This window comes from Dipodomys spectabilis, unplaced genomic scaffold (genome assembly GCF_019054845.1).
Source record: "Dipodomys spectabilis isolate Male_0828 unplaced genomic scaffold, ASM1905484v1 ptg000215l, whole genome shotgun sequence".
Classification (NCBI taxonomy): Eukaryota; Metazoa; Chordata; class Mammalia; order Rodentia; family Heteromyidae; genus Dipodomys; species Dipodomys spectabilis.
The window spans coordinates 10,057,875-10,085,283 of record NW_024870892.1 but is presented as its reverse complement, the minus strand read 5'-3'; the positions used below and the strand labels follow the sequence as shown (position 1 = coordinate 10,085,283).

At 54.2% G+C, this 27,409-nt stretch overlaps 1 protein-coding gene across 1 annotated transcript; it reads left to right on the top strand.

Moving 5' to 3' along the window:
- On the top strand, positions 1 to 27,249 carry Abca7 (ATP binding cassette subfamily A member 7). Its single transcript, XM_042697119.1, has 47 exons — positions 1 to 226; positions 1,570 to 1,642; positions 1,720 to 1,813; positions 1,947 to 2,088; positions 2,188 to 2,300; positions 2,416 to 2,492; positions 3,275 to 3,355; positions 3,551 to 3,761; positions 3,842 to 3,981; positions 4,203 to 4,319; positions 4,414 to 4,581; positions 4,902 to 5,131; positions 5,515 to 5,691; positions 7,230 to 7,452; positions 7,644 to 7,865; positions 7,955 to 8,156; positions 8,391 to 8,501; positions 9,736 to 9,907; positions 10,494 to 10,625; positions 10,738 to 10,877; positions 11,523 to 11,660; positions 11,863 to 12,047; positions 12,149 to 12,221; positions 12,503 to 12,705; positions 13,377 to 13,425; positions 13,627 to 13,719; positions 13,800 to 13,954; positions 14,070 to 14,194; positions 14,284 to 14,382; positions 14,685 to 14,972; positions 15,140 to 15,172; positions 15,261 to 15,438; positions 15,525 to 15,694; positions 16,677 to 16,854; positions 17,169 to 17,284; positions 17,517 to 17,661; positions 17,752 to 17,875; positions 19,815 to 19,944; positions 20,026 to 20,146; positions 20,227 to 20,289; positions 23,617 to 23,723; positions 23,956 to 24,097; positions 25,201 to 25,335; positions 25,415 to 25,518; positions 25,848 to 25,940; positions 26,606 to 26,846; positions 26,953 to 27,249. Exons 2-47 carry the CDS (start codon positions 1,577 to 1,579, stop codon positions 27,106 to 27,108), a joined length of 6,462 nt encoding a protein of 2,153 aa, XP_042553053.1. The 5' UTR covers positions 1 to 226; positions 1,570 to 1,576; the 3' UTR covers positions 27,109 to 27,249.
- The last annotated feature ends 160 nt before the right edge of the window (positions 27,250 to 27,409 follow it).

Below are 27,409 nucleotides of genomic sequence, written 5' to 3'. Positions count from 1 at the left end.
GCTCCTGGCTGGGGCTCTTCTTAAAGGGGCCGCGTGCCTGGCTGCCGTGGGACAGGAAGGTGGCCAGAGCCCCGGGGTGGGGGGGTCTGGAACGGTGAGATGGATCCAGAGAAGGAAGAAGCCTCAAGACTCGAGAACCGCGGGAATGGGAGTTTGGGGGATGTTAGGCGGCAGATTCCCTAGGAACTAGGGGTGCTGACTCTCATTGGTTCTTCTAGTCCTTCCTGTGAGTATTAGGGGGTCGGTTGACTGAAGCAGTTATTCTAGGAGGGGAGGGGGATGAAGCTCTGGTCACTTACAAGGGCCTTGGCCAGCATACGCCCGCAGAGCCTCTCGGCTAGCACAGCCCTGAGTCGCCTCTCATTTTACAAATGCGGGCGTTTCCCCCGGTCCTAAAAGATTTCTGGCCTTTAGGCGAGGTTCGTTGATCTTTGGCAACTTTCTGCTCCTCTGGGAGCCTCAATTTCCCCCCTTGTACACTAAATTAAGCTGGAGTTAGGGAGTCCCAAGAAACTGAGTCAGGAATTGCTGGTTCCAGCTGGGGCTTTGCCTCCTCCTTTGGTTCGTTGTCCCTTTCTGTTTTTTGTTTTTTTTTGTCTTTGTGTCAGTGCTGGGGCTTGAACTCAGGGCCTAGGTGCTGTCCATTCGTTTTCTTCCTCCCTACCCCACCCCCCAAAAGTTGGCGCTGTATCACTTGAGCCCCAGTTCCATTTTGGAGGTTAGGTGGAGATAAGAAATCTCACAGACTTTACTGCTCCACTTCGAGCTAGCTAGGATTACAGGCCTAACTCAAGTGGTTTATCCCTTCTTTTATGGTCGGTTGTGGGGCTTGAACTCTGGGCCTGGGCGCTGTCCCTCAGCCTTCAGCTCAAGGCGAGCACTCTACCACTTGAGCCACAGCGCCACTTCTGGTTTTCTGGTGGTTAAATGGAGATAAGAGTCTCATGGACTTTCCTGCCCGGGCTGGCTTTGAACCGCGATCCTCAGATCTCAGCCTCCTGAGTAGCTAGGATGACAGGCGTGAGCCACCGGCGCCCCGCGGTTTATCCCTCTTGAGCTTCAGTTTCCACTTGTGTAACACGAAGCGGCACTGTGGTTCTGCTGGCCTGGAGTAAGACACGTTCAGCACCGTACATATTCTTTGTTCTTGTCATTGTGGGACAGTCGGGCGAAGAGAATCCTTCCCGCATCAGACCAGAGGCTGTGGACAGAGATCGCATCGCCGGGAGGCTCTGGGTGGGCTTGGGTGGAGCACTAAGCCGAGGCTCCGCCCCCTAAGTACTAGAGGACCGGCTTCTAGAGCTCAGCCTAAGGAGGCCCTTCAGAGATCGACAGCCCTGACAACCAATCAGCTTCGTGGACGGCTGCGGGCGGGTTTTCCATTGGTTTACCCCATCTGAAGAATTTTCCCATCTCAAATGCTTAAGGAGCTTCCCTGAGCCCTGCGGGGTGGGGGCGGGGGTGGGGATGGGGGGGAGGGATGATGTTCAGAAAGAAGCAGGCAGTTCGAAGTCAGCGTGACTTCAGCCCGACCCTTGTCCTGACCCTTCTATCCTGTTCACCGTCCAGGGTCACCATGGCCTTCTGGACACAGCTAATGTTGCTGCTTTGGAAGAATTTCATGTATCGCAGGAGACAACCGGTAATGCCAGGGTGTTCAGGTTAGGGTGCAGGAGTGCCCCCACGACCACTGAGATCTCCTGCCTGTGTTCTCCCCAGATCCAACTCCTGGTGGAATTACTCTGGCCTCTCTTCCTCTTCTTCATCTTGGTGGCCGTCCGCCATTCCCACCCCCCACTGGAGCACCATGAATGTAAGCCCCCCCCCCCCCCCCCCCCAGGGATCAGGCACATGAGCCACAGCCGGTGCCTGACTCAGGCACTCACTTCGGCACTAGAGGTGTGCAGTCATTGGGAACCGATTGCCAACCTGGTATCTTTTCACAGGCCACTTCCCCAACAAGCCTCTGCCATCAGCGGGCACCCTGCCGTGGCTCCAAGGTCTTATTTGCAATGTGAACAACTCCTGCTTCTCCAGGCTGACCCCTGGAGAGAAGCCTGGACTCCATAGCAACTTCAAGGACTCCTTGTGAGTCACAGCAGTTGGGGCAGCCAGGCCAGTGGGATCTGGGCTTATGAGAGGTCCTGCCCCAGAGTCCCTACATCATGCCCTCTCTCTTGTATTCAGAATCTCTCGGCTTTTAGCTGATGCCCACACTGTGCTGGGGAGCCCCAATGCCCACAGGACACTGACTGCTCTGGGGAAGCTGATGCCATTGCTGAGGAGTGCTGGCAATAAAAGTGAGGGAGCTGGGAAACTCTTGAGCCTCAACTTGCCTGACTGTGAAATGGGTACAGGCAGGGGTTGTCACCCAAGGTTCACCTGGCCTTGTGTTTCTGTGCCTTCTTCCTCCAGCCTGGCCCCAACACAGTGACCCACGTCAGGAACAACCCTCCCTGGCCACGGAGTTTCTGGGGATGCTGTCACAAGGGGTGAGACAAGGCCGGGGGAGGGGAGTAATCTTGCAGGAAGACCCAGAATCTCTTCATCTTAGGGTCTGATTTCAGTCTCCAGAGCTGTTCCTGGCATGTGGACTCATGCCCTTGGCCCTGTTTGTACTCAGACAGGGAATGTCTTGCATGGTGGTCAAGAAATTGAGTAAGTCTTTGCACCTCTCAAAGCCTCAGTTTCCTTGTTTGTAAAATGGGAATGATTGTCTGGACACTTGGTCAACTTGGCATCAAGTTCATTGTTTGCCTTTTTTTTTTTTTTTAATTTCAGTGTTGGGGCTTGAACTCGGTGCCGGGGTGCTGTCCCTTAACTTTTTTTTTTTTGGTCAGTCGTGAGGCTTGAACTCTGGGCTTGGGTGCTGTCTCTGTGCTCTTCAGCTCAAGGCTAGTGCTCTACGCTTGAGCCACGGCACCACTCCCGGTTTTCTAGTGGTTTATTGGAGATAAGAGTCTCACGGACTTTCCTGCTGGCTTTGAACTGTGACCCTTAGATCTCAGCCTCCTGAGTAGCAAGGATTACAGGTGTGAGCCACCAGTGCCTGGCTTGTCCCTTAACTTTTTCACTGAGAGCTAACACTCTACCACTTGAGCCACTGCTTTACTTCCAGCTTTTTGGTGGTTAATTGGAGATAAGAGTCTCAAAAGACTTTTCTGCCTAGGCTGGTTGCAAACTTTGGTCCTCTGATCTCAGCCTGCTGAGCAGCTAGGATTACAGGCCACCTGTGCCTGTCTGGCTACTTGTTGCTCTTTTCGTCTTCCCACAGGAATCTTTGTTGGCGGCCCTAGGCCAAACCCAGGAAACCGTGAGTGGCTTTGTGGAAGCTGCTGAGAACCTAACCCAGGAGGTGAGACACCCCCCCCCTCACCTCCCCACCCCACCCCCACCACATTTCCAGCCAGGAAGCAATAAGGGTAGACTGCCCAGTTGGGATGGTGACAGGGAGAGGTGCCCCTAGCTGGTTCCTTGCCCTGGTTTAAGGCTGGGAAGTGGGATGGTATGGAGGAAAGGGTGCCAGTGCCCTCTGGTGACCTCTTTTTAGCTCCTGGCCCTGCCCAGCTTGGTAGAGCTCCGAGCTCTACTGCAGAAACCCCAGGGGACCAGGAGCCCTCTGCAGCTGGTATCAGAAGCTTTCTGCAGTGCCAAGGGGCCCAGCAGCCCAGGTGGTCTCTCCCTCAACTGGTATGAAGCCAGCCAAATCAAGGAATTGGTAGGGCCGGAGCCTGCATCACCCCTGATGGTTGATGGCCTGAGTGAGTAACTGACCTCAGTTTCCCCATTTGGAAAGTGGGTGAAGGATGTGGGGTAGAGCCTCATGATACCTCCACGCCAGGCCCTGACTGCTCTAAGCTGATGGGGGCCCTGGATGACCACCCACTCTCTCACCTGCTCTGGAGACGTCTGAAGCCACTGATCCATGGGAAAATTCTATTTGCACCTGACACAAATTTTACCCGGCAGCTCATGGCCCAGGTGAGGGTGGCCTGGTACCTGGGGGGCAGGAGGGGAATTGCAGAACTCATCCAATGCCCTCAGTATAGGTGGGGAAGGGCTAGGCCCTCAGACTGTGGCAGATGTCAAAGAGACCAGCGTGTAAAGGCTCAGAGATGGGGCAAGGTGAAGGTGCTAGGGAGGTACAGGGGTCCTCAGAGGACCCCTAGATTAATCTCCTGACTTCCCTCCCTCCCTCACAGATGAATCGGACCTTTGAGGAGCTGGCTCTGCTGAGAGATGTCAAGGAGGTCTGGGGGGCACTGGGTCCACAGGTCTTTGACTTCATGAACAACAGTGACAATATGGCCATGCTACAGGTGGGTTGGGGGGGGGGTTGTCCTAGGGCAAGAAGGAGGCTTCACACAGACCTCTCCTCATCTGACATCCACCCCCTTCACACGCATTCCCCAGAGGCTCCTGGAACTGCAGAATAAAGGGCAGAGAAGGCCAGGATCTGGTGGCTTAGACAGAACTGAGGCGATCAGATCCTTCCTAGACCCCAGCAGAGGAGGCTACAGCTGGCAGGATGCCCATGCTGACATAGGACGCCTGGTGGGCTCCCTGGGCCGAGTGATGGAGGTGAGGTTGCTGGCCAGTTGAGGATCTGTCAGGAAGGGGACATGCCAAACAACCTGATGATGGCAGACTTTGACGATAAGTCTTGCCCTGGGGCCATACCGGGAAACAAGGAGTGTGGGAACCCTCCTCCAAGGAGAATGACATCTTGGGTTTCATAGATGCCTGGGAAGGGGGCCAGCCTATTGTTTGGTGGACTGAAAAAGGAACCAACCAGCCATGAACTGGGAGGGGACATCAGCTTGGCCTTAGGTCCAGGAGGGCTGGCTAGCAGGTCCGAGGGTCAGGCACACTTCAGCCCCTGGAATTCAATGCCTTCCCAGTGTGTATCCTTGGACAAACTAGAGGCCGCACCTTCGGAGGCAGCCCTGGTGACACGGGCCCTGCAGCTGCTTGCTGAGCGTCGTCTCTGGGCAGGCATCGTCTTTCTGGGACCCGAAGATTCCCAGAATTCCACAGAGATGCCAGCTTCAGGCTTGGGCCCTGGCCACGTGCGGGTCAAGATTCGCATGGACATCGATGATGTCACCAGGACCAATAAGATCATGGACAAGTGAGGGGTGGAACCAAAGGCGTGGTGGGCGGGGCCAAGAGCATGGTGGGCGGGGCCAAGGACACCGCCTATTGAAGATCATCATAGATAGGTAGTTTAGCTTATTGGCAACACCCAGTATGCGGGGCAGTACTGACAAAGGGCTAGTAGGTGGAGCCAAGGGCACCATGGACCAATTGGGATCCGTAAAGGGCGTGACCTAGGATGATGGGGCAGAGCCAAAGGTCTAGTGGATAAGGTGGGAATGGGTATTAGTAGGGCTTAAGGGTGGACTGGCCAGGCGCAAAATTCTACCCCACTGAGTCACAGCAGAGTCAGAGGGGCAGAGCCAAGGCTGTTATGGGCAAGGCCTCCTATAACTGACCCCTTTTCCCCCCTTGAAGGTTTTGGGACCCTGGCCCATCTGCAGATCCTCTGATGGACCTTCGCTACGTGTGGGGCGGCTTCGTGTACCTGCAGGATCTGCTGGAGAGTGCAGCTGTTCGGGTGCTAAGTGGCACCCAGCCCCGGGTGGGCCTCTACTTGCAGCAGATGCCCTATCCCTGCTATGTTGATGACGTGTGAGCTCCTGGCCCCTCTCCGCTCTCTTAGCCGCCAGTCCCAGGGTTGGAGTGGGGCCTGAGTTTGGTTTAGAACATTCAAGCATTCACCAGCTTCCCACTGGTTTGGAGGAAACACTCCATGTGACCTGTAGAAGTGAGGTTCTGGGATCCCAGAGGGTCTGGGTCTAGGATGTCCAGGTGCAGGAAGAACACCGCCTGTGCTAAGAGCTGGGACTGCTAGACTGGATCTGAGGAGGGGTGTGTGTGCGTATGTGTGTGTGTGTGTGTGTATGAATGCATGCACAGGTACTGGGGTTTGAACTCAGGGCCTGGGTACTGTTTCTAAGCTTTTTTGTTTAAAGCTGGTGCTCTGTCACTTGAGCCACAGTCCCACTTCTGGCTTTTTTTGGTGGTTAATTAAAAGTAACTACCTCTCAGCTTTGTCTGCAGTCTGGCTTTGAACTGTGACCCTCAGATATCAGCTTTCTAAGTAGTTGGGATTACAGGTGTGAATCACCAGCTCCTAGCTTTGGATCTGAGTTCTGGTTTTGTTTTGTTTTGTTTTTTGGGTCCGGTCATGGGGCCTGAACTCTGGGCCTGGGTGCTGTCCCTCAGCTCTTCAGCTCAAGGCTAGTACTCGGGCTGGGAAGGTGGCTCAGTGGTAGAGCGCTTGCCTTGTATGCCTGAGGCCCTGAGTTTGATTCCTCAGCACCACATAAGCAAAAAGAAAAAAGCCAGAAGTGGCGCTGTGGCTCAAGTGGTAGAGCGCTAGCCTTGAGCTGAAGAGCTGAGGGACAGCGCCCAGGCCCAGAGTTCAGGCCCCACGACCGGACCCAAAAAAAAAAAAAAAAAGGGCTGGGAAGGTGGCTCAGTGGTAGAGCACTTGCCTTGCATGCCTGAGGCCCTGGGTTCGATTCCCCAGCACCACATAAGCAAAAAGAAAAAAGCCAGAAGTGGCGCTGTGGCTCAAGTGGTAGAGTGCTAGCCTTGAGCTGAAGAGCTAAGGGACAGCGCCCAGGCCAGAGTTCAGGCCCCATGACCGGTCCCAAAAAAAAAAAAAAAAAAAAGGGCTGGGAAGGTGGCTCAGTGGTAGAGCACTTGCCTTGCATGCCTGAGGCCCTGGGTTCGATTCCCCAGCACCACATAAGCAAAAAGAAAAAAAGCCGGAAGTGGCACTGTGGCTCAAGTGGTAGAGTGCTAGCCTTGAGCTGAAGAGCTGAGGGACAGTGCCCAGGCCCAGAGTTCAGGCCCCACAACCAGACCCAAAAAAAAAAAAAAAAAGGCTAGTGCTCTACCACTTGAGCCACAGCACCACTTCTGGCTTTTTCTGCTTATGCAGTGTAGTGCTGAGGAATTGAACCTAGGACCTTATGCATGCCAGGCAAGCACTCTATCACTGAGCCACCTTCCCAGCCCCTAGGATCTGAGTTCTAAGGCATAGGGGACACAGCTGGTTGGAATTCTCGAAATTCCAGGATTAATGGGTCATGTCAGATGCGTGGGTAGGCGGCTCGGCTGTGCAGGGTCCTTGACTATACCTGTGCCCCGCACCCCAGGTTCTTGCGTGTCTTAAGCCGGTCGCTGCCTCTCTTCCTGACATTGTCTTGGATCTACTCTGTGGCGCTGACGGTGAAGGCCGTGGTACGTGAGAAGGAAACACGACTTCGTGACACGATGCGTGCCATGGGACTCAGCCGTGCAGTTCTCTGGCTGGGCTGGTTCCTCAGTTGCCTTGGGCCTTTCCTTCTCAGTGCTGCACTGCTCGTGATGGTACTCAAGGTGGGTGCAACATGGCCTTTGCTGATAATCAAGATGGGTGCGGCTCAGCTTTCCTGGGCTGGAGGACGCCCACAGTGTGTGTGTGTGTGTGTGTGTGTGTGTGTGTGTGTGTGTGTGTGTGTGTGTGTGTGTGTGTGTGTGTGTGTCCCAAGGCCCCATCTTGGAAGTCTGAGCTCCCTTTGCCTTCCCAGCTGGGAGACATTCTCCCCTACAGCCACCCAGTGGTGATCTTCCTGTTCTTGGCAACCTTCTCGGTAGCCACGGTGGTCCAGAGCTTCTTGCTGAGCGCCTTCTTCTCCCATGCCAACTTGGCAGCCGCCTGTGGGGGCCTCATCTACTTCTCACTCTATCTACCCTATGTACTGTGCGTGGCTTGGCGGGAGCAGCTGCCCACCGCGGGCCGTGTGGCCGCAGTGAGTCAGGTGGTGCCTTTGGGGGTCGAGGGGGCAGGGTGCCCTGGGCCGTGCTCGATCCATCCCTGACCCCTCGTGCCCTCCCGCAGAGTTTGCTGTCCCCTGTGGCCTTCGGCTTCGGGTGCGAGAGCCTGGCACTGCTGGAGGAGCAGGGCGAGGGTGCACAGTGGCACAACCTGGGCATTGGGCCCGCGGGTGACGTCTTCAGCCTGGCACAGGTCTCGGGCCTCCTGCTGCTGGATGCTGCACTCTATGGCCTCGTCCTCTGGTATCTGGAGGCTGTGTGCCCAGGTGTGCTGTAGCGGGGGGGGGGGGGGGGGGGGGGGCGGGCGAAGGGGGGGGAGGGGAGGAGAGGAGAGGCTGGTACCTTCCTGGAAGCTGGAAGCTGGAATCCAGGTTATCCCCCAGAAGGGGCGGGGCTACAAGATGGGGTTCCTGCACCTACACACAGGGACTGCATCTTCCAATGTGTGTGGCCAGTCATTGGCACACCCCATGGGGAATGACAGGCGTCTCCTTCTGCAGGGCAGTACGGGATCCCCGAACCATGGAATTTTCCCTTCCAGAGGAGCTACTGGTGCGGACCTGGAGCCCCCAAGGGTCCTGCCCCAGCCCCTGCCCCACAAGACCCCAAAGGTGAGGCCTAGGAGCTTTAGCAACTGTTCCCCTATTTGGATTTCTCAGCCCCAACCCCACCCCAAATTAAAAACAAAAAAACAGGATCAGCTGGGCACTGGTGGTTTACACCTGTAATCTTAGCTATTCAGGAGGCTGAGATCCGAGGATTGCAGTGGGAAGCCAGCCTGGGCAGGAAAGTCTGTGAGACTTTTTTTTTCCCCAGTCATGGGGCTTGAACTCAGGGCCTGGGCACTGTCCCTGAACTCTTTTTTTTTTTGGGTGGGGGGGGGGAGGGTCCGGTTGTGGGGCCTGAACTCTGGGCCTGGGCGCTGTCCTTCACCTCTTCAGCTCAAGGCTAGTGCTCTACCACTTGAGCCACAGTGCCACTTCCGGCTTTTTTCTTTTTTCTTATGTGGTGCTGAGGAATCGAACCCAGGGCCTCAGGCATGCAGGGCAAGCGCTCTGCCACTGAGCCACTTTCACCACTGACCCACCTTCCCAGCCCCTCCCTGAACTCTTTTATTCAAGGCTAGCACTCTATCAATTTGAGCCACAGTGCCACTTTCAGTTTTTTGAGTGATGGTGTCTCACAGGGACTTTTCTGTCTAGCCTGGCTCTGAATGGCAGTCCTCAGATCTCAGCCTCCTGAGTAGCTAGGATTCAGGTGTAAGCTACTGTTGCCCAGCTGTGAGACTCTTATCTCCAATGAAGCACCAAAAAGTTGGGGGGAGGGTCCGGTTGTGGGGCCTGAACTCTGGGCCTGGGCGCTGTCCCTCAGCTCTTCAGCTCAAGGCTAGCGGTCTACTACTTGAGCCACAGTGCTACTTCTGGCTTTTTTTTTCTGCTTATGTGGTACCGAGGAATCGAACTCAGGGCCTCATGCATGCAAGGCAAGCGCTCTACCATAGAGCCACCTCTGCAGCCCCATAGCACCAAAAAGTTGGAAGTGGAGCTTTGGCTCAAGCGGTAGAATGCCAGCCTTGAGCACGAAAACTTAGGGCAGTTCCAAGGCCCTGGGTTCAAGCTCCAGGATACACACACACAGACACATACACATCCCAAAAGGGTGGGGGGGGGGACAATGATGTTTGCAAATACTCATTTCAATTCTGTGGATACCCTAGCTCCTAGATGATACATGTGCTTCAGCCCTCTGGGACAGACCCCCCCCCACCACCATGGGGACAGGGACCAGCTCTGATGACCCCCAGGATCCCGGGGATGACCTGGCCCTCCCTTTCTCCCTCCACAGTGCTGGTAGAAGAGGCTCCACCTGGCCTGAACCCTGGAGTCTCCATTCGTGGTCTGGAGAAGCGGTTTCCTGGCAGTGCACAGCCAGCCCTGCGAGGACTCAGCCTGGATTTCTACCAAGGCCACATCACTGCCTTCCTGGGTCACAACGGAGCGGGCAAAACGACCACACTGTGAGCCAGCCACCTCCTCCCTCCCCTGGCCTCAGAGGGCACCTGCAGATCCAGTGTGGGTGGGAACCCCAGGCCCCTTGGGGCACAAAATGTGCTCAGTATGTTTCCTCTGAACCTCAGTTCCTCTATGAAATGGGACATAGCCAGGCACCAATGGCTCACACCTGTAATCCTAACTTTACTCAGGAAGCTGAGGTTTACAGTTCAAAGCCAGCCCAGGCAGGAAAGTCTGAGAATCATCTGCAGTTAGTTGCCTAAAAACTGGAAATGGCACCATGAGTCAAAGTGGTAGAGTGCTAGCATTGAGCAGAAAAGCCCAGGGACAGTGCCCAGGCCTGAGTTCAAGCCCTACCACTGACAAACAAACACAAAAAAAGCTCAGGGACAGTGTTCAAGCCTTGAGTTAAGCCACAGAACCAGCATATACACGCGCAGACACACACTACTACTACAACTACTATTACTACAACTACTAATAGTAAAGGGACATAGACCCCTTAGGGCTGAGCATTCAGAAGGTAAATGTGAATGCAGGCGGTTCTTCTCTCTGTGGAGGGATGCTGCCATGAGACTTCTGTACCCCCAGGTCTATCCTGAGTGGCCTCTTTCCACCCACTGGTGGCTCGGCCTTTGTCTTGGGCCATGATGTGCGCTCCAGCATGGCGGCCATCCGGCCTCACCTGGGCATCTGCCCACAGTACAATGTGCTGTTTGACATGTACGTCATGGTGTGCTGGGTGGGGCTGGCATGCCATGGTGGAGGGAAGGAGCGGGCATCCTGGGGTACCCTGCTCACCATGAGGGACCCTGTTGGTCACCCCTGGCTACAGGCTGACAGTAGAGGAGCACGTGTGGTTTTATGGCCGGTTGAAGGGTCTCAGTGCAGCTTCAGTAGGCCCGGAGGAGGAACGTCTGCTGCAAGATGTAGGACTCATCCCCAAGCGTCTCTCGCAGACACGCCACCTGTCTGGTGAGCCAGCCTGGAGTGTTACCTCAACAGAGACAGGATAATAGGAAGCCAGGATGCTGAGGTCTCTTGGGAGGGTGAAAGGGGCAACACAAAGCCAGGCATTGTGGCGCATGCCTGTAATTCCTGCTACTGAGGAGGCTGAGCTCTGAAGATTGTGGTTTGAAGCAAACTCGGATAGGAAAGTCTGTGAGAGTCTTTCTTTTTTCTTTGTTGGTTGTGGGGCTTGAACACAGGGCCTGAGCACTGTCCCTTGAGTGCTAGCTCAAGGCTAACACTCTACTACTTTGAGCCATACCTCCACTTCTGGTTTTCTGGTGTTTAATTGGAGATCAGCACCTCACTGTCTTTCCTATCTGGACTGGCTTCAAACCCCGATCTTTAGATCTCTGCCTTTTGAGTAGCTAGGATTACAGGCAAGCCACTGGCACCCAGCTCATGAGACACTTATCTCCAATTAACTACCAAAAAGCCAGGAGTAGAGCTGTGGCTCAAGTGGTAGAGCACTAGCCTTGAGCAAAAAAAGCTCAGGGACAGGCCCTGAGTTTAAGCTCCAGGCCCATCACATACAGACAAAAAGAAAGAGCAACAGTAGAAGGGGTAGAGGAGGTAGGGTCAAACTGAGACTGATACCCTGTCCCCACTCAGGAGGGATGCAGAGGAAGCTGTCTGTGGCCATTGCTTTTGTGGGTGGCTCCCAAGTGGTTATCCTGGATGAGCCTACTGCTGGTGTAGATCCCGCTTCCCGCCGCAGTATTTGGGAACTACTGCTCAAATACCGAGAAGGTAAGAGTTAGGAATGGCCTGAGGTCCCCTGGCATTCTACTTGCATGGAGGCACTTACTGACAAGGAAGTGGTGGGAGCAGGCCTTGCAGGGTGAATAGGAGTTTCTTACATAGGGGTTTTGCAATTCCTATCAGAGAACCACAACTTGGGAAAAGACCAGGTGGCCTGGTGGTTCACAAGGGTGGGATCTCCATCCCCCAGGTCGCACATTGATTCTCTCCACCCACCACCTGGATGAGGCAGAGCTACTGGGAGATCGTGTGGCCATGGTGGCAGGTGGCCGTCTATGCTGCTGTGGGTCTCCACTCTTCCTACAGCGTCACTTGGGCTCTGGCTACTATCTGACCTTGGTGAAGAAGTCCCCACCCCTGAATATCAGTGAGAAGGTGAGGGCCAAAGTTGGCTTGTGACCTCTGACCCCTCACCTCTGACCTCCAGGCTCTAGTCAGCCTGATGGCTTTTTCAATCATCACCTTTCTGTCTGCAGAGTGACACTGACTCAAAGGACAGTCTTGATACCAGAGAGGAGGGGGAGCCGGGCCACCAGAACAGTGCAGCGGGTACTGACTAGGCTGGGAGACCCCCCGCAAAGGGATGGATCGGGGTTGGGGTTTAATTCAAGGGATCCCAGACTGGACCCATAATCTCATCCTGGGCTGCAGCTGAATGGTGACTTTGACCCTGAGTTGAGCCCCAAAAGTGGCCCCACCCCTCCCCTCAAGTTCCTAACTCTGACCCAAGGAGCAGGGGTTGAGAGGAACAGGGGGGTGGGGGGGAGACAGGGGCTCTGGGGAGGGGTCCTGGGCCTACCAGGGTCCTTGAGAGACCTCTGTTCTTTCAGGTTCATCCCAGCTCCTGGCCCTAGTGCAGCGTGTGGTGCCAGGGGCACAGCTGGTGGAGGAGCTGCCCCGAGAGCTGGTGCTATCCCTGCCCTATGCGGGTGCCCTGGACGGCAGCTTTGCCTCACTCTTCCAGGAGCTGGACCAAGGCTTGGCGGCACTGGGCCTCACTGGCTATGGGATCTCGGACACCAGCCTTGAGGAGGTGCAGGGCAGAGGGGCCTCCCTGGAGGAGGGAGCTTTGGAGAATGAATAGGAGTCTTCATTTTTTTTTTTTTTTACTGGTATTGACGCTTACTCAAGGCCTTTCCCTCTCATATGGGATTTTTGGTATTCTACCAGTTGAGTCACAGCTCCATGTCCAGTTTTTTGGTGGTTAATTGGAGATATGAGTCTCACAGACTTTTCTGCCCAGGCTGGCTTTGAACCATGATCCTCAATCTCAGCCTCCTGAGTAGCTAGGATTATCGGTGTGAGTCACTGGCACCTGGAAGGAGTCTTCTTATTGATATATTTTTTAAATTTGGCCAGTCCTGGGACTTGAACTCAGGGTTTGGATGTTGTTCCTGAGCTTCATTTTGCTCAAAGCTAGAACTCTAGCAATTGAGTCACATCTCTACTTCCAGGTTTTTTGGTATTTTATTGGAAATAAGCATCTCACAGACTTTGCTGCCTGGGCTGGCTTCAAACAGAGATCCTCAGTGTGGTTAGGATTATGGGCATGAGTCACCAGTGCCTGGCGGGAGTCTTACTGTTAGGGAGAACATGGGAGGAAGGAGGCAGGGCCAGGGCAGGAGGCTTGACATCCCTCGGGGAAGCCTGAAGGGACCCTTCCCAGAACCCCCTTGTCCCTGAGATCCTGTTCTGTCTCCCCAGATCTTCCTGAAGGTGGTGGAGGACTGTGCTGTAGACGCAGACCAGGAGGGTGCGGCCAGGTTCCCTGACCTTTCACCCTTGACCCTGACCCTCAGCTGACCCTGGCCTAAATCCAAGTCCCAACCCTTGATTGAGTCTGTCCTTTGTGCCTAGCCCTGAGTCCTGACCTCTTCCTTCATAACCCTTTCCCTTGACCCTGATCCCATCCTGACACACTAATCTCGGTCTCTGGTCGCTGTTGGCTTGGCAGATGGCAGCTCAGGGCAGCATCTGAGTACCCGAATCGCCGCCCTTCGGCGCAAGACACTGCCAGAGACCTCAGCGCTGGAGAATGGGGAGCCAGGTGAGTCTCTTCTCCATGCCCTGGCCCTCTCCAGGTCTTCATAGTATGAGACTGACCCCTGACCTTCGTGTCCTTCACAGCTGGGCCATGCCCACAGAGTCAGGCCCTGCGGGGCTGCGGGACAGTGGCTGCAGGCCGGGCATGCGGTGCTGCGTTGATCCACCGGCAGCTCTGGGCGCTGCTTCTCAAGCGTTTTCTGCTGGCGTGTCGCAGCCGCCGTGGCCTGTTTGCCCAGGTGAGGGGGACCCAGCTTCACTGCATGCCTGTTTATGGGGGGGGGTGAGGGGGGGGGTTCAGGGCTGGTTCTAGAGCAGGAGTGGAGGCTGCAGCTCATGGTCTGGTACTCCCAGATCGTGCTGCCCTCCCTGTTTGTGGGCCTGGCTCTGGTGTTCAGCCTCATCGTGCCTCCTTTTGGCCACTACCCAGCTCTGCGGCTCAGTCCTGACATGTACGGTGCCCAGGTCTCCTTCTTCAGGTGGGTGCAGGGAAGGAGGGCCTGGTGGGGGGAGGGAGAGCTAGGACCCTGGAGTCACAAACTTGACCCCGCATCCCCTTCCCCTTCAGTGAGGATGCACCATGGGACCCTGTTCAGGCCCGGCTGCTTGAGGCCCTGCTTAGAGAGGCAGGGCTGGATGGGCCCTGCCTGCAGAACACCTCCACCAGGTGATGCCTTCAGCCTGGTCCTGCTCCCTCCGGCTTTTATTTTTCTCCCCCCTCCACTCATCTCTGGGCTCTAGTTCTAGTTTCTTCTCTGGGTGCCAGTCCTCTTCTTCCCTCTCACCTCGGGGGGGGGGGAGCTCTGGTCTCAGTTTCCCCCCCTGGGATCTAGCCTCAGTTGCTTCTTTGAGGCTGGCCTCAGTTTCCCCCCTGAGCTCTGACTCCAGTTTCCCTCCTGGGTTCTGGGGCGAGCACACAGCATGCCTAGTAGAGGTTGCTGGTGTTCATGTCTGTATTGACGCCTACAGGGAGCCTGAGCACACACAGCGTCCTGCCTGCCGATTCTCTGTCCCCAAGGTTCCTGCTGATGTGGCCCAAGCCTTGGCCCGTGGCAACTGGACTCTGGAATTCCCATCCCCGGCTTGCCAGTGCAGCCAGCCTGGTGCCCGCCGTCTGCTCCCTGACTGTCCCGCTGGAGCCGGTGGCCCCCCACCACCCCAGGCTGTGGCCAGCTCGGGGGAGGTGGTGCAGAACCTGACAGGCCGAAACGTGAGCGATTTCCTGGTGAAGACCTACCCACGCCTGGTACACGAAGGGTGAGCCACCACTGGGTCTGGGTCTGGCTTCAAGGATGCGGTGCCAGGGACTCCCAACGGGGACTCCCCAGGGCCCTCCACCCTCGCCTGCTGCCTCTCTCCCCTTAGCTCTTCCACACCTCCAACCTTCCCATCTCACTGGCCCCCTCCTTCCTGACTCTCCACAGCCTGAAGACTAAGAAGTGGGTAAATGAGGTCAGGTAAGGAGCGACCTGGAGTCGGGGGTTCCCTACTCTGTTCCTTTCCCCATGCTCGCCAGTGGCTCCACTGGCCCTCCCCTCCCCCCAGATATGGGGGCTTCTCACTAGGGAGCCGAGATCTGGACCTCCCCACAGGGCATGAGGTGGGCCACACGGTGGAGTTACTCCAGTCGCTGCTGACCCCCCAGGCCGGTGGAGCCCTGGACAGGATCCTGAACAACCTCACAAAATGGGCTCATGGCCTGGATGGGCAGAAAAACTTCAAGGTAGGAGCTGAAGGCAGCAGGCAACAGCCAGCTGGAGTCGTGTCTCTGTCTATCTTCCCTAACGCCATGGCCTTTTCTCCACCCAGATCTGGTTCAACAACAAGGGCTGGCATGCCATGGTGGCCTTCATCAACAGAGCCAACAATGCACTCCTACAGGCCCACCTGCCCCCAGGCCCCGCCCGCCAGGCCCACAGCATCACCACACTCAACCACCCGCTGAACCTGACCAAAGAGCAACTGTCTGAGGCTGCACTGTGAGTCTCTGCTGGCGCAGCCTCCCTGGTCACGGTGGTGGTGGATTCTGGGTTGTGGGGACTGGATCAGAATTCTGTCCATATGTTCTTTGTAAGAGAGCTATCATCAGGCTGGAGGCTTTCCTAGCCGCCTGAATATCCTTTTCCCTACCAATTTTTATCATTCCAGCTGGGTACCAATGGCTCATGCTGGTAATTCTAGCTACTCAGGAGGCTGAGATCTGAGGATCACAGTTTGAAGCCAACCTGGGCAGGAAAAGTCTATGACATTCTTATCTCCAATGAAACACCAAAACAAAGCTGGAAGTGGAGTTGTGGCTCAAGTGGTAGAGTGCCTTGAACAGAAAAGCTGAGGGATGGGCTGGGAAGGTGGCTCAGTGGTAGAGCGCTTGCCTTGCATGCTCAAGGCCCTGAGTTTGAATCCTCAGCACCACATAAGCAGAAAAAGCCAGAAGTGGTGCTGTGACTCAAGTGATAGAGCCCTAGCCTTGAGCTGAAGAGCTGAGACACAGCGCCCAGGCCCAGAGTTCAGGCCCACGACCAACCAAAAAAAAGCTAAGGGACAGCACTTAGACCCCGAGTTCAAGCCCCAGTACCTGCACAAAAACAAACAACTTTTTTTTTTTTTTTTGCCAGTCCTGGGGCTTGAACTCAAGGCCTGGGCACTGTCCTTGAACTTCTTTTTTGCTTAAGGCTGGCACTCTACGACTTAAGCCACAGCACCACTTCTGGCTTTTTCTGCCTCTGTGGTACCGAGGAATCAACCTAGGGCTTCTCGCGTGCTAGCCAAGCACTCTACCACTAAGCCACCTTCCCAGCCAAAGAAAACCCAACTTGTCCCCTCCCCCCAAAGAGGACTCTCCCACCCATGTCCCCAGATATCCCTTCTCCTCTCCCTACCACCAATGGGCACAGCAGACCTTTGTCCCCTCTGTTGCATGCACAAGATCCGCTCTGAGAACCCTTGCACCCTCACTCCCAGGATGGCCTCCTCAGTGGACGTCCTTGTCTCCATCTGTGTGGTCTTCGCCATGTCCTTCGTCCCAGCCAGCTTCACCCTTGTGCTCATCGAGGAGCGTGTCACTCGAGCCAAACACCTGCAGCTCCTTGGGGGCCTTTCCCCGACCCTTTACTGGCTCAGCAACTTTCTCTGGGACATGGTGCGAGGGCTGGCCTGGCTGGGGTAGGGCGGGGAACAGAACTGCTTGTCCTTGCCTCTTCCAGCAGGGGAGGGGCTTAGGCAAGATGACATGAGCAAGGTCTGGAGGATTGTGGGAAGTTTCTTACTCTTCTGCACCAAAAAGCGGGGAGGCTGGGATTGGGGAATGTAGCTTGGTGATAGAGCACTTTGCCTTGCATGTATGAAATCCTGGCCTCCATCTGTAGCACCCAAAAAACAAAGAAGTGATGGGGGTTAGGGGAGGCTGAAGTTCCTGCCCCTTCACGTGTTGAGGTAACTCTGTCTCCAATGCAGTGTAACTACTTGGTGGCTGTCTGCATAGTGGTGCTCATCTTCCTGGCCTTCCAGCAGAAGGCGTACGTGGCTCCTGCAAACCTGCCTGCTCTCCTGCTCTTGCTACTGCTGTATGGGTAAGGCAAGGCCTGCACTTTCTGACCTCCTACCTGCTCTGTGGAGGGACTCTGCAGCATCTTCAGGAGAAGATGTGGAGGGTGATTGAATTCAAGATGGTGCCATTGTGGCCTTAAAAGCTCCTCACATCCTCATTCCTATGAATCAAGTCATGAGACAGAAGACGGGAGGGGAGATCTGTGCTTTTAGCCAGTGCTCATAGTTATCAGATGACTCCTCTTATCCTCCTAGCTGGTCGATCACGCCACTCATGTATCCAGCCTCCTTCTTCTTCTCCGTGCCCAGCACGGCCTACGTGGTGCTCACTTGCATCAACCTCTTCATTGGCATCAATAGCAGCATGGCCACCTTTGTGCTTGAGCTCTTCTCTGACCAGGTGGGGCTGTGCAGAGCTGAGGTTGGGGCTAGGTGAAGGGTGTCGGTCTCATTCCACCTGACCCATCTGCCTCCTCTTGACCCAGAGCAGAAGCTGCAGGAAGTGAGCCGTATCTTGAAAAGAGTCTTCCTGATCTTCCCCCATTTCTGCCTGGGCCGAGGGCTAATTGACATGGTGCGGAACCAGGCCATGGCTGATGCCTTTGAGCGCCTGGGTGAGAACTTGGTGTTGGGGGGAGCTGTAGCCAGTACCCTTGAAAATGCCTCCCACCCTAGAGTTGACTTTATAGGCTGGGGACAAAATGTTTCCAAGGGAGAGAACCAGGGATTTTAGATGGCTCTAAGATTCCTTCAGGTTAGAGGTGCATTAAAAAAAAAGCAGTGATACCAAGCACTTGGTGACTCATGCCTCTCATCCTAGCTACTGAGACCTGAGGATTGTAGTCCAAAGCCAGCCTGGGCAGGAGTTCATGAGTCTCATCTCTAGTTTTCTATCCCAAAAGCCAGAAGTGGAGCTGAGGCTCAAGTGGTAGAGCGCTAGTCAATGAGCAAACATGTCAGGTACAGAGTTTGAATCTTGGTCTTGCACCAAAAAAAAAAAAAGAAAAAGAAAAAAAAAAGAAAAGAAAAAGAGTTAATGCAATCTTCAGTTCTTTTGGGAGGAATCTAAGGCTCCAAAATAAGGGAAATAGAGACACTATGTCAATTAGACCCCCAGTTGAGCATCTTATCAGGTCTCAGTGCTTTCCCTTAAGAATACATTGGTGCCAGGTGCTAGTGGCTCACGCTTGTAATACAAGCTACTCAGGAATCTGAGATTTGAGGATCATGGTTCAAAGCCACCTTGGGCAGAAAAGATTGTGAGATTCTTATCTCCCATAACCTCCAGAAAACCAGAAGTGGCGCTGTGACTTAAAGTGGTAGAGCACTAGATTTGAGCAAAAAAGAGCTCAGGGACAGCACCCAGGCCCTGAATTCAAGCCTCATGACCACCACCACCACCAACAACAACAAAACAAAATATATTGGTAGCTGAATGCTAGTGACTTAGCTGGTGACTTACACCTATTATCCTAGCTACTTCAGAGCCAGAAATCTGAGGACTGATGTTTGACATCAGCCTGGGCACTAAAGTATATGACTTATCTCCAGTTAGCCAGCAAAATGCCAGAAGTAGTAGCACCAACCTTGAGTGAAAAAAGTAAGGGAGAATGCCCAGGTTCTTAGTTCATGTCCAAGTAACACCACCAAAAAAAAAAAAAGAAAGAAAGAAAGGAAGAAAGGAAGGAGGAAGGAAGAGAGAGAGAGAAAGAGAGAGAGAAAGAAAGAAAGAAAAGGAAAGAAAGAAAGAAAAAAGAAAGAAAAAAAGAAAAGAATAGATATGAAAGTGGCACTGTGGTTTAAGAGGTAGAGCGCTAGCCTTGAGTTGAAGAGCTCAGGGACAGAGCCCAGGCCCAGAGTTCAAGCCCCATGACCAACAAAAATAAATAAATATTAAAAAGAATCCTTTGGTACTGGGCACCAGTGGCTCATGCCTGTACTCTTAGCTATTCAAGAGGCTGAGATCTGATCATTGTAATTCAAAACTATCCCAGGTAGACAAATCCAGGTCCAGGACCCAAATTTGGTATGTGATGTTTATGCTCATTGGCTAGTGCTCTACCAAATCCTTTTTTTAAAAAAATACTGTTGGTCATGAGACTTAAACTCAGGGCTGGGGCACTGTCCCTGAGCTCTTTTATTCAAGGCTAGGGCTCTACCACTTTGAGCCACAGCTTTACTTCAGATATTTGGGGTAGTTAAGTAGAGATAAGAGTCTTACAGATGGGGCTGGGAAAGTAGCTCAGTGGTAGAGCGCTTGCCTTGCATGCATGAGGCCCTGGGTTCGATTCCCCAGCACCACATAAGCAAAAAGAAAAAAAGCTGGAAGTGGTGCTGTGGCTCAAGTGGTAGAGCGCTAGCCTTGAGCTGAAGAGCTGAGGGACAGCGCCCAGGCCCAGAGTTCAGATCCCACAACCGGACCCAAAAAAAAAAAAAAAAAAGTCTGGCTGGCTTTGAACCTCAGTCCTCAGATCTCAGCCTTATAAGTACTTGGATTACAGGTATGAGCCACCAGTGCCCGGCTCCAAGTCCTTTTTATTTTAATCTTCTCAGGAGACAGGCAGTTCCAGTCCCCCCTGCGCTGGGAAGTGGTCGGCAAGAACCTCTTGGCCATGGTGGTGCAGGGGCCTCTCTTCCTCCTCTTCACGCTGTTTCTCCAGCACCGCAGCCGTCTCCTGCCACAGTCAGTGGGGATCAGGGGTGGGTGATGTAGAAGCCAGGCACCAAAGACCTAACTTGGTGCCACTCCTGTCTCTGTCTTCAGACCCAAGGTTAGGCTTCTGCCACCATTGGGAGAGGAAGATGAGGATGTGGCACGGGAGCGGAAGCGAGTTATCAAAGGGAGCACTGAGGGGGATGTGTTGGTGCTCAAGGAACTGACCAAGGTAGGTAGAGGAGGGCAGAGTTCTGCGTGGAAAGACTTTGTAGGCCCATCTTACTTTCTCAAGGACCTGAACCCTTCCAGGTATACCATGGGCAGAAGATGCCAGCTGTAGACCGCCTGTGTCTCGGAATTCCCCCTGGGGAGGTAAGTCTGGAGTGGAGAACTCAATGCCAGGGCAAGGAGTGGCTGTGTGTTTGCCAACATTTGTTTATGTATTTATTTATTTTGTCAGTCCTAGGGAACTCAAGGCCTAGGTGGTGGTGGCTGCTGCTGCTGCTGCTGCTGCTGCTGCTTCTTCTTCCTCCTCCTCCTCCTTCTTTGTTGGTTGTGGGGCCTGAACTCTGGGTCTAGGCGCTGTCCCTCAGCTCTTTAGCTCAAGGCTAGCACTCTACCACTTGAGTCACAGCGCCACTTCTGGCCTTTTCTGCTTATGTGGTGCTGAGGAATTGAACCCAGGGCCTTGTGCATGCAAGGCAAGCGCTCTACCACTGAGCCACCTTCCCAGCCCCTCCCTGAGCTTCTTTTGCTCAAGGCTATAATTCTACCACTTGAACCACTGTGCCACTTCCAGCTTTTTCTGTTTATGTGGTACTAAGAAGTTGAACCTAGAGCTTCATGCATGCAAGGCAAGTACTCTACCACTAAGCCACATTCCCAGCCAGTTACCTGTTTATTTCTGTTTTAGGCTTTTTTTATTTCTCTGGTCCTGGGGCTTGAATTTAGTGCCTGGTCACTGTCCCTAAGCTTCTTTGTGTTCAAGGCTAGTGCTCTACCACTTGAGCCATAGCACCACTTCCAGCTTTTTCTGAGTATTTTATTGGAGATAAGAATTTCACGGGGCTGGGAAAGTGGCTCAGTGGTAGAGTGCTTGCCTTGCATGTATGAGGCCCTGGGTTTGATTCCTCTGCACCACATAAACAGAAAAGGCCAGAAGTGGCACTGTAGCTCAAGTGGTAGAGTTCTACCCTTGAGCTGAAGAGCTGAGGGACAGCCCCCAGGCCCAGAGTTCAGGCACCACAACTGACAAAAAAAAAAAAAAGAATCTCATGGACTTTTCGCACAGGCTACCTTTGAATTATATTGTAATTCTCAGATCTCAGCTTCCTAAATAGCTAGGATTACAGGCAAGAGCTACCAGTGCCTGGCTAACTCTCCACTTTTGTTGTTGAACACTTTCTGGGACTCTTTTTTTTTTTGTCGGTCGTGGGGCTTGAACTCTGGGCCTGGGTGCTGTCCCTGTGCTCTTCAGCTCAAGGCGAGCGCTCTACTGCTTAAGCCACAGCACCACTTCTGGTTTTCTGGTGGTTTATTGGAGATAAGAGTCTCACGGACTTTCCTGCCGGGGCTGGCTTTGAATTATGATCCTCAGATCTCAGCCTCCTGAGCAGCTAGGATACAGGCGTGAGCCACTGGTGCGCAGCTAGTGCCTCTTTTTTTTTAAAGAAAAAAATATATTTATTATTGTTATTATGAGTCCCTCTTTTTGAAGTGCTAGGAGTGGAATCCAAGGCCTTGCTCTACCACTGGTCTATGTCCAGCTCTTATTTTGAGCTAACAAGTCTTTATTAAGCACTTACTGCATGCTTACATTTGTTGAGCACTCATTATGCTCGCCACTTTTGTCAGCTTTTAGCATATTGTATGTGTTTGTGTGTGAATGTGTGTGTGTGTGTGTGTGTGTGTGTGTGTGTATGTACATGCACGCACATGCCTCTACTAGGACTTGAATTGAAAGCCTCTTGCTCTTGCTCAGCTTTTTTGCTCATGGATGGTGCTCTACCATTTGAGCCCACAACTCCATTTCTCTCTCTTTGCTGGCTAATTGGAGATCGGATTCTTGAGAACTTTTGCTCAAGCTGGATTTGAACTGGATCCTCACATCTCAGAATCCTGAGTAGCTAGAGTTACAGGTGTGAGCCACTGGCTCCAGGCCTGCAATCTCTTTACCAAGCTACTACAATGTCTTGGGCCACCGTTCCACCTCTGGCTGATTTCCCAGCCTGAATAGTCATCGGGCCGTTTTTCATTAACTACCCCTGTGTACTCAAGAACATTTAGAAATCTTATGCTGATGGAGTATTGGTTGAGTTCCTTGCTTGGTCTTTTTGTTGTTGTTGTTTGTTCCAAGACTAGGACTTGAACTCTGTTTTTGTGTGTGTGTGTGTGGTTTTTTTTTTTTGTTTGTTTATTTTTTGTTTTGTTGGTCATGGGGCTTGAACTCTGGGCCTGGGAGCTGTCTCTCAGCTCTTATACTTGCTCTAGCACTTGAGCCACAGTGCCACTTCCAGTTTTCTGGTGATTAATTGGAGATAAGAGTCTCATGGCCATCCCTGCCCCAGCTGGCTTTGAACCACGATCCTCAGATCTCAGCCTCCTGAGTAGCTAGGATTACAGATGTGAGCCACTGGCACCCAGCAGGCTCAAACTCTGTACCTGATGCTTTGCTTATTGGCTGGCACTCTACCAACTGAACCATGCCTCCAATCCCTTTGTTTGTATTATGTGCCAGAATCTATTAAATATATCCTGTAGGTAAAAAATTATTCCTTGGGCTGGGAAGGTGGCTCAGTGGTAGAGTGCTTGCCTTGCATGCGTGAGGCCCTGGGTTTGATTCCTCAGCACCACATAAGCAGAAAAAACAAAAAGCTGGAAGTAGTGCTGTGGCTCAAGTGGTAGAGCGCTAGCCTTGAGCTGAAGAGCTGAGGGACAGTGCCCAGACCCAGAGTTCAGGCCCACGACCAGACCCCCTCCTCCCCCCAAAAAAATTCCCTGTTAGGTAACAGCTTAAAACTTCTCCACATACCCCAGATATTTTTTTTCCTGTGTGTGTGTGTGTGTGTGTGTGTGTGTGTGTGTGTGTGTGATGGGACTTAAGTTCAGGGCCTGGGTCTGTCTATCCCTGAGTTGTTGTTGTTGTTGTTTTGCTCCAGACTAGCACTCTAACACTTGAACCACACATCTACTCTGGCTTTTTGATGTTTAACTGGAGATGAGTCAGACTTTACTGTCCAGGCTGGCTTTGAGCCATGATCCTCAGGTCTCAGCCTGGTGAGTGGCTGGGATGGCAGGTGTGAGCCACCAGCGCCCAGCTTTACCCCAGTCTTTCTTTCTTTCTTTCTCTTTCTTTCTTTCTTTCTTCTTGTCAGTCATGGGGCCTGAACTCTGGGCCTGGGCACTGTCCTCAGCTCTTCAGCTCAAGGCTAGCGCTCTACCACTTGAGCCTCAGCCTCACTTCTGTCTTTTTCTGCCTATGTGGTGCTGAGGAATCGAACCCAGAGCCTCATGCATGCAAGGCAAGCACTCTACCCCTGAGCCACCTTCCCAGCCCCAACCCCAGTATTTCTGTCCTAAGCCTTTCTGTAGCCCACCAACCCTCCATGCAGAAATCAGAAACAAAGCCACATAGTGATAAGCCCCTGGAGTGAGGACCTGGGGCCTCACTGATTGCAGGTTTCTGTGTGTCCCTCACAGTGTTTCGGGCTTCTAGGAGTGAATGGAGCAGGAAAAACATCCACCTTTCGCATGGTGACTGGGGACACATTGCCCAGCAGAGGCGAAGCAGTGCTGGCAGGCCACAGGTGCGGGAGCTCCACATCGGAACGAGATGTGGGAAATTCTTGTTTTTTCCCTGTCCTTACCCCTTCCTAGCATGGCCTAGGATCTCCAACCTGTAAACCAGGCTCTGAAACACCCTGTCCATTACCATGGTGGTCCTGGATAGGTGAACCCTGAGGCCCCTGTGTATGCTACCAGTATGGCCTGGGCCTGCTACAAGCCAGGTCTCTGAGCGTCCTGTCCCCCATCTCCCAGTGTGGCCAAGGAACCAGCTGAAGCGCACCGCCGCATGGGTTACTGTCCTCAGTCGGATGCCATCTTCGACTTGCTAACAGGTCGCGAACACCTGGAATTCTTCGCACGCTTGCACGGTGTTCCTGAGGCTCAAGTGGCACAGGTGAGACCTCCACCTTCAACCTTGCCCGCCCAGGCTCCCGGAGGCTCCTAGCTGAAGGAGCCTGGACCAGCCCAGATCCAGGGCTCCCATTAGCCACGCCCAAACTTAAGTCCAATCCTAAGCATTCTCACTCTCGGCTCCGCCCCTACCAAACCGTCCAATCAGAAGTATTCTTTCTAGTCTATGCCCCACCCTACCAAGCTCCTAAGTTCACTTTGGGTCATCAGCCCTTTCCATGCATTCCTGCTGTCCTGTCTGGGTTTAGGGCTTCGCACCTTTTGCTTGATGTCCTGCTTTCTTTCCTGACCATCCCCAGCTGCTTCACTTTACCTTTCACCTTCTCCTTGGCCTGCCCCGCCCACCTCCCCGACCCCCATCCCTGCCCACCCTGCCCCGCCCCACAATCTCTGGTCCCACCCCAAAAGCTCACTCTGATGTGACCCAAAACTCACTGTGGTCTCATTTCACATCACCCGAAGCCCAGTCATGTGCTCATTCTGGTCCTAGGAAGCTTTTTTGGCCCTGCCTCGTGTGTGTGTGTTTACACACGCACACATACACACACACACACACACACACACACACACACATGCAAGCCAGCCAGCCCCGGGGCTTGAACTCAGAGCCTGGGCCCTGTCCCGGAATTTTCATGCTGAAGGTTGGGCTTGTAGCACTTGACTCATAATTCCGCTTCCAGCGTTTTGCTAGTTAACTAGAGATAAAGAGTATTACGGACTTTCTTGCCAGGGCAGTCTTCAAACTGTAGCCTCTTTTTTTATTTTTTTTTTGGTCATTGTGGGGCTTGAACTCTGGGACTGGGCGCTGTCCCTCAGCCCTTCAGCTCAAGGTGAGCGCTCTACCTCTTGAGCCCACACCGCCACTTCTGGTTTTCTAGTGGTTTATTGGAGATAAGAGTCTCACAGACTTTCCTGCCCAGGCTAGCTTTGAACCGTGATCCTCAGATCTCAGCCTCCTGAGTAGCTAGAATTACAGGTGTGAGCCACCGGCGCCTGGCTGCTCGGTAGCCTCTTGAGTAACTAGGATTACAGGCATGATCCATCTGTGCGTGACTGCCTCATGCTTATTCTGGGCCTGCTCCACAGATAGCCAGCCTGGGCCTGGCCCGCCTGGGGCTCCCACGTTACGCGGACAGACCTGCAGGCACCTACAGTGGAGGCAACAAACGGAAGCTGGCGACAGCTATTGCCCTGGTTGGAGATCCTGCTGTGGTCTTTCTGGTGTGTGGGGTGTGGGGTGGGCAGAGTGGGGTCTGGGGCATCTACATGGCCTGGCCTAGGACATGTCCTCTCTTCCCAGGATGAGCCCACCACCGGCATGGACCCCAGTGCACGGCGCTTCCTCTGGAACAGCCTCCTGGCCGTAGTGCGGGAGGGGCACTCCGTGGTGCTCACCTCGCACAGGTACCTTTCCCCCTCCTCAGCCCCCTCCCTCCCCACCAGATACCCAGGGCAGAGGACCTAGCAGGCTCTAGGGAGAGGCTGTTCAGAACACAGGACCATCCCCAAGGGGGCGCTCTTGATCACATCCCCTTACCGAGTTTGTGGGACCCCATGGCCAAGGAACACCTGCTGATGGTACCCAGCCTCAGATGGTACCCAGTGTAGGCCCAGCAGCAATTGTCCAGAGAAGCGGGATCACCCTGGAGGGGGAAGGCTCTGGCTTGGGTAACGCTATGCCAGGCTTGGCTGATCCACGCCTCACCAAGCTCATGGAGCGGGGCTTTCCACAGCATGGAGGAGTGTGAAGCTCTTTGCACACGCCTGGCCATCATGGTGAATGGGCGATTCCGTTGCCTGGGCAGCGCGCAGCATCTCAAGAGCAGGTGGGCAGCAAGGTCTCAAAGCAAGTGTGGAGACATCAGACAGGAGGAGGATTGGGCATGGGGGAGGAGAAGTGGTCTGTAATTGGCTGGGATTATGAATTATCCCAGAGCTGGATAAAGGGGCGGAGCCAACGGGCTTCCTGGGTGCCTGTCCTAGGGGGAGGTGAGACCTGATTGGTAGAAGCGGTAATCAGGCTGCGTGGAGGTGGAGCCACAGAGGAGAGCTTGGCTGTGGGCGGGGCCAGAGGGAATGGGCGTGGCCTGCGGGGGAGACCGGGAAAGAAGAGTGGCTGGGCAGGGTTGGATGGCTTTGGACTGGACCCGGGCTGGAAGGGCTGGGCTGCCAAGTGTGGGGATGGGATCGCTTGTTGGGTGCGGGGAGGGGGGGCAGAGAGCGAGTGGTAAGGGGGCTCTGGGCTCTGGGCGGGGTGACAGATGGAGCTGGGAGGAGTAAAGTATCCGCAGGCCGAGGCCGGTAGGGTCTGGTGAGTGGGTGGGGCTCACGGGTGAGCCGGACCGGACGGGGTGAGCTGGCGGGTAGGGCCGGGAGCCTCTTTAGAGGAAGGTAGGAAAAGGCCATGTGGCTGTAGATCGTGGGGAGCTAGGCTAGCAGACCGGGGAGGCTGTGTGGGCGTGTCTGGTAGCCCTGGTCCCGGCCCCTCCAGATTCGGGTCTGGCCACACACTGACCCTGAGGGTCCCGGCGGACCAACCCGAGCGGGCAGCGGCCTTCGTGGCGGCGGCGTTCCCAGGGGCCGAGCTTCGAGAGGTGCACGGAGGCCGCCTGCGCTTCCAGCTGCCGCCGGGAGGGCGCTGCGCTCTGGCGCACGTCTTTGGAGAGTTAGCCGCGCATGGCGCAGACCACGGCGTGGAGGACTTTTCCGTGAGCCAAACCACTCTGGAGGAGGTGACCGCAGAGGCAGGATGGGACTGGAAGAGGGACTGGAGTCCCCACCCTCGACTGACAGCCCCTCCTGTCTTTTCCTGCCCCCCCTGTGCCACCCACCTGCCAGGTATTCCTATACTTCTCCAAAGACCAGGGAAAAGATGAAGATGAGGATCACCAGCCAGAAGCTGAAGGGGAGACGGACACCCCACCAGGCCCGCTACGTCCCAAACGCATCAACCGGTTCCTAGAGGACCCCAGCATGGTGGAGACCATGCTGTGAGCCTCCCTGATTGGGGGAGGGGAGAGGAGAGGGGCGCTCTTGGGAGGCCCTGAGAGGCAAAGTCAAAGTAGAAGGCCTGGTGCCTAAGCTCCAAGCTGTAGAGCTCAAGCATCCCCGGAGAAAATAAAGAGAAGTCTGCAGTGGTGGCATGGCAAAACTGTGTGTCTCTGTGGCAGGTGACATTTGCACAACACAGACCCTTTGCATGCTGAGTGTATGTGGCTGTGGGGGTCACTTGTGGAGCAGGCCTAAGCTCAGCCACAGCTGCTTTGACCCCAATCAATGAGGAAACCCACACAAA

Excerpts from the sequence above, each read along its gene's own strand:
- Abca7 (XM_042697119.1), top strand. The coding sequence starts at position 1,577 with ATGGCCTTCTGGACACAGCTAATGTTGCTGCTTTGGAAGAATTTCATG. Across the intron at positions 5,132-5,514 it reads ACCAATAAGATCATGGACAA|GTTTTGGGACCCTGGCCCAT; the intron begins GTGAGGGGTGGA and ends CCCCCCTTGAAG. Across the intron at positions 25,519-25,847 it reads GTGGTGCTCACCTCGCACAG|CATGGAGGAGTGTGAAGCTC; the intron begins GTACCTTTCCCC and ends GGCTTTCCACAG.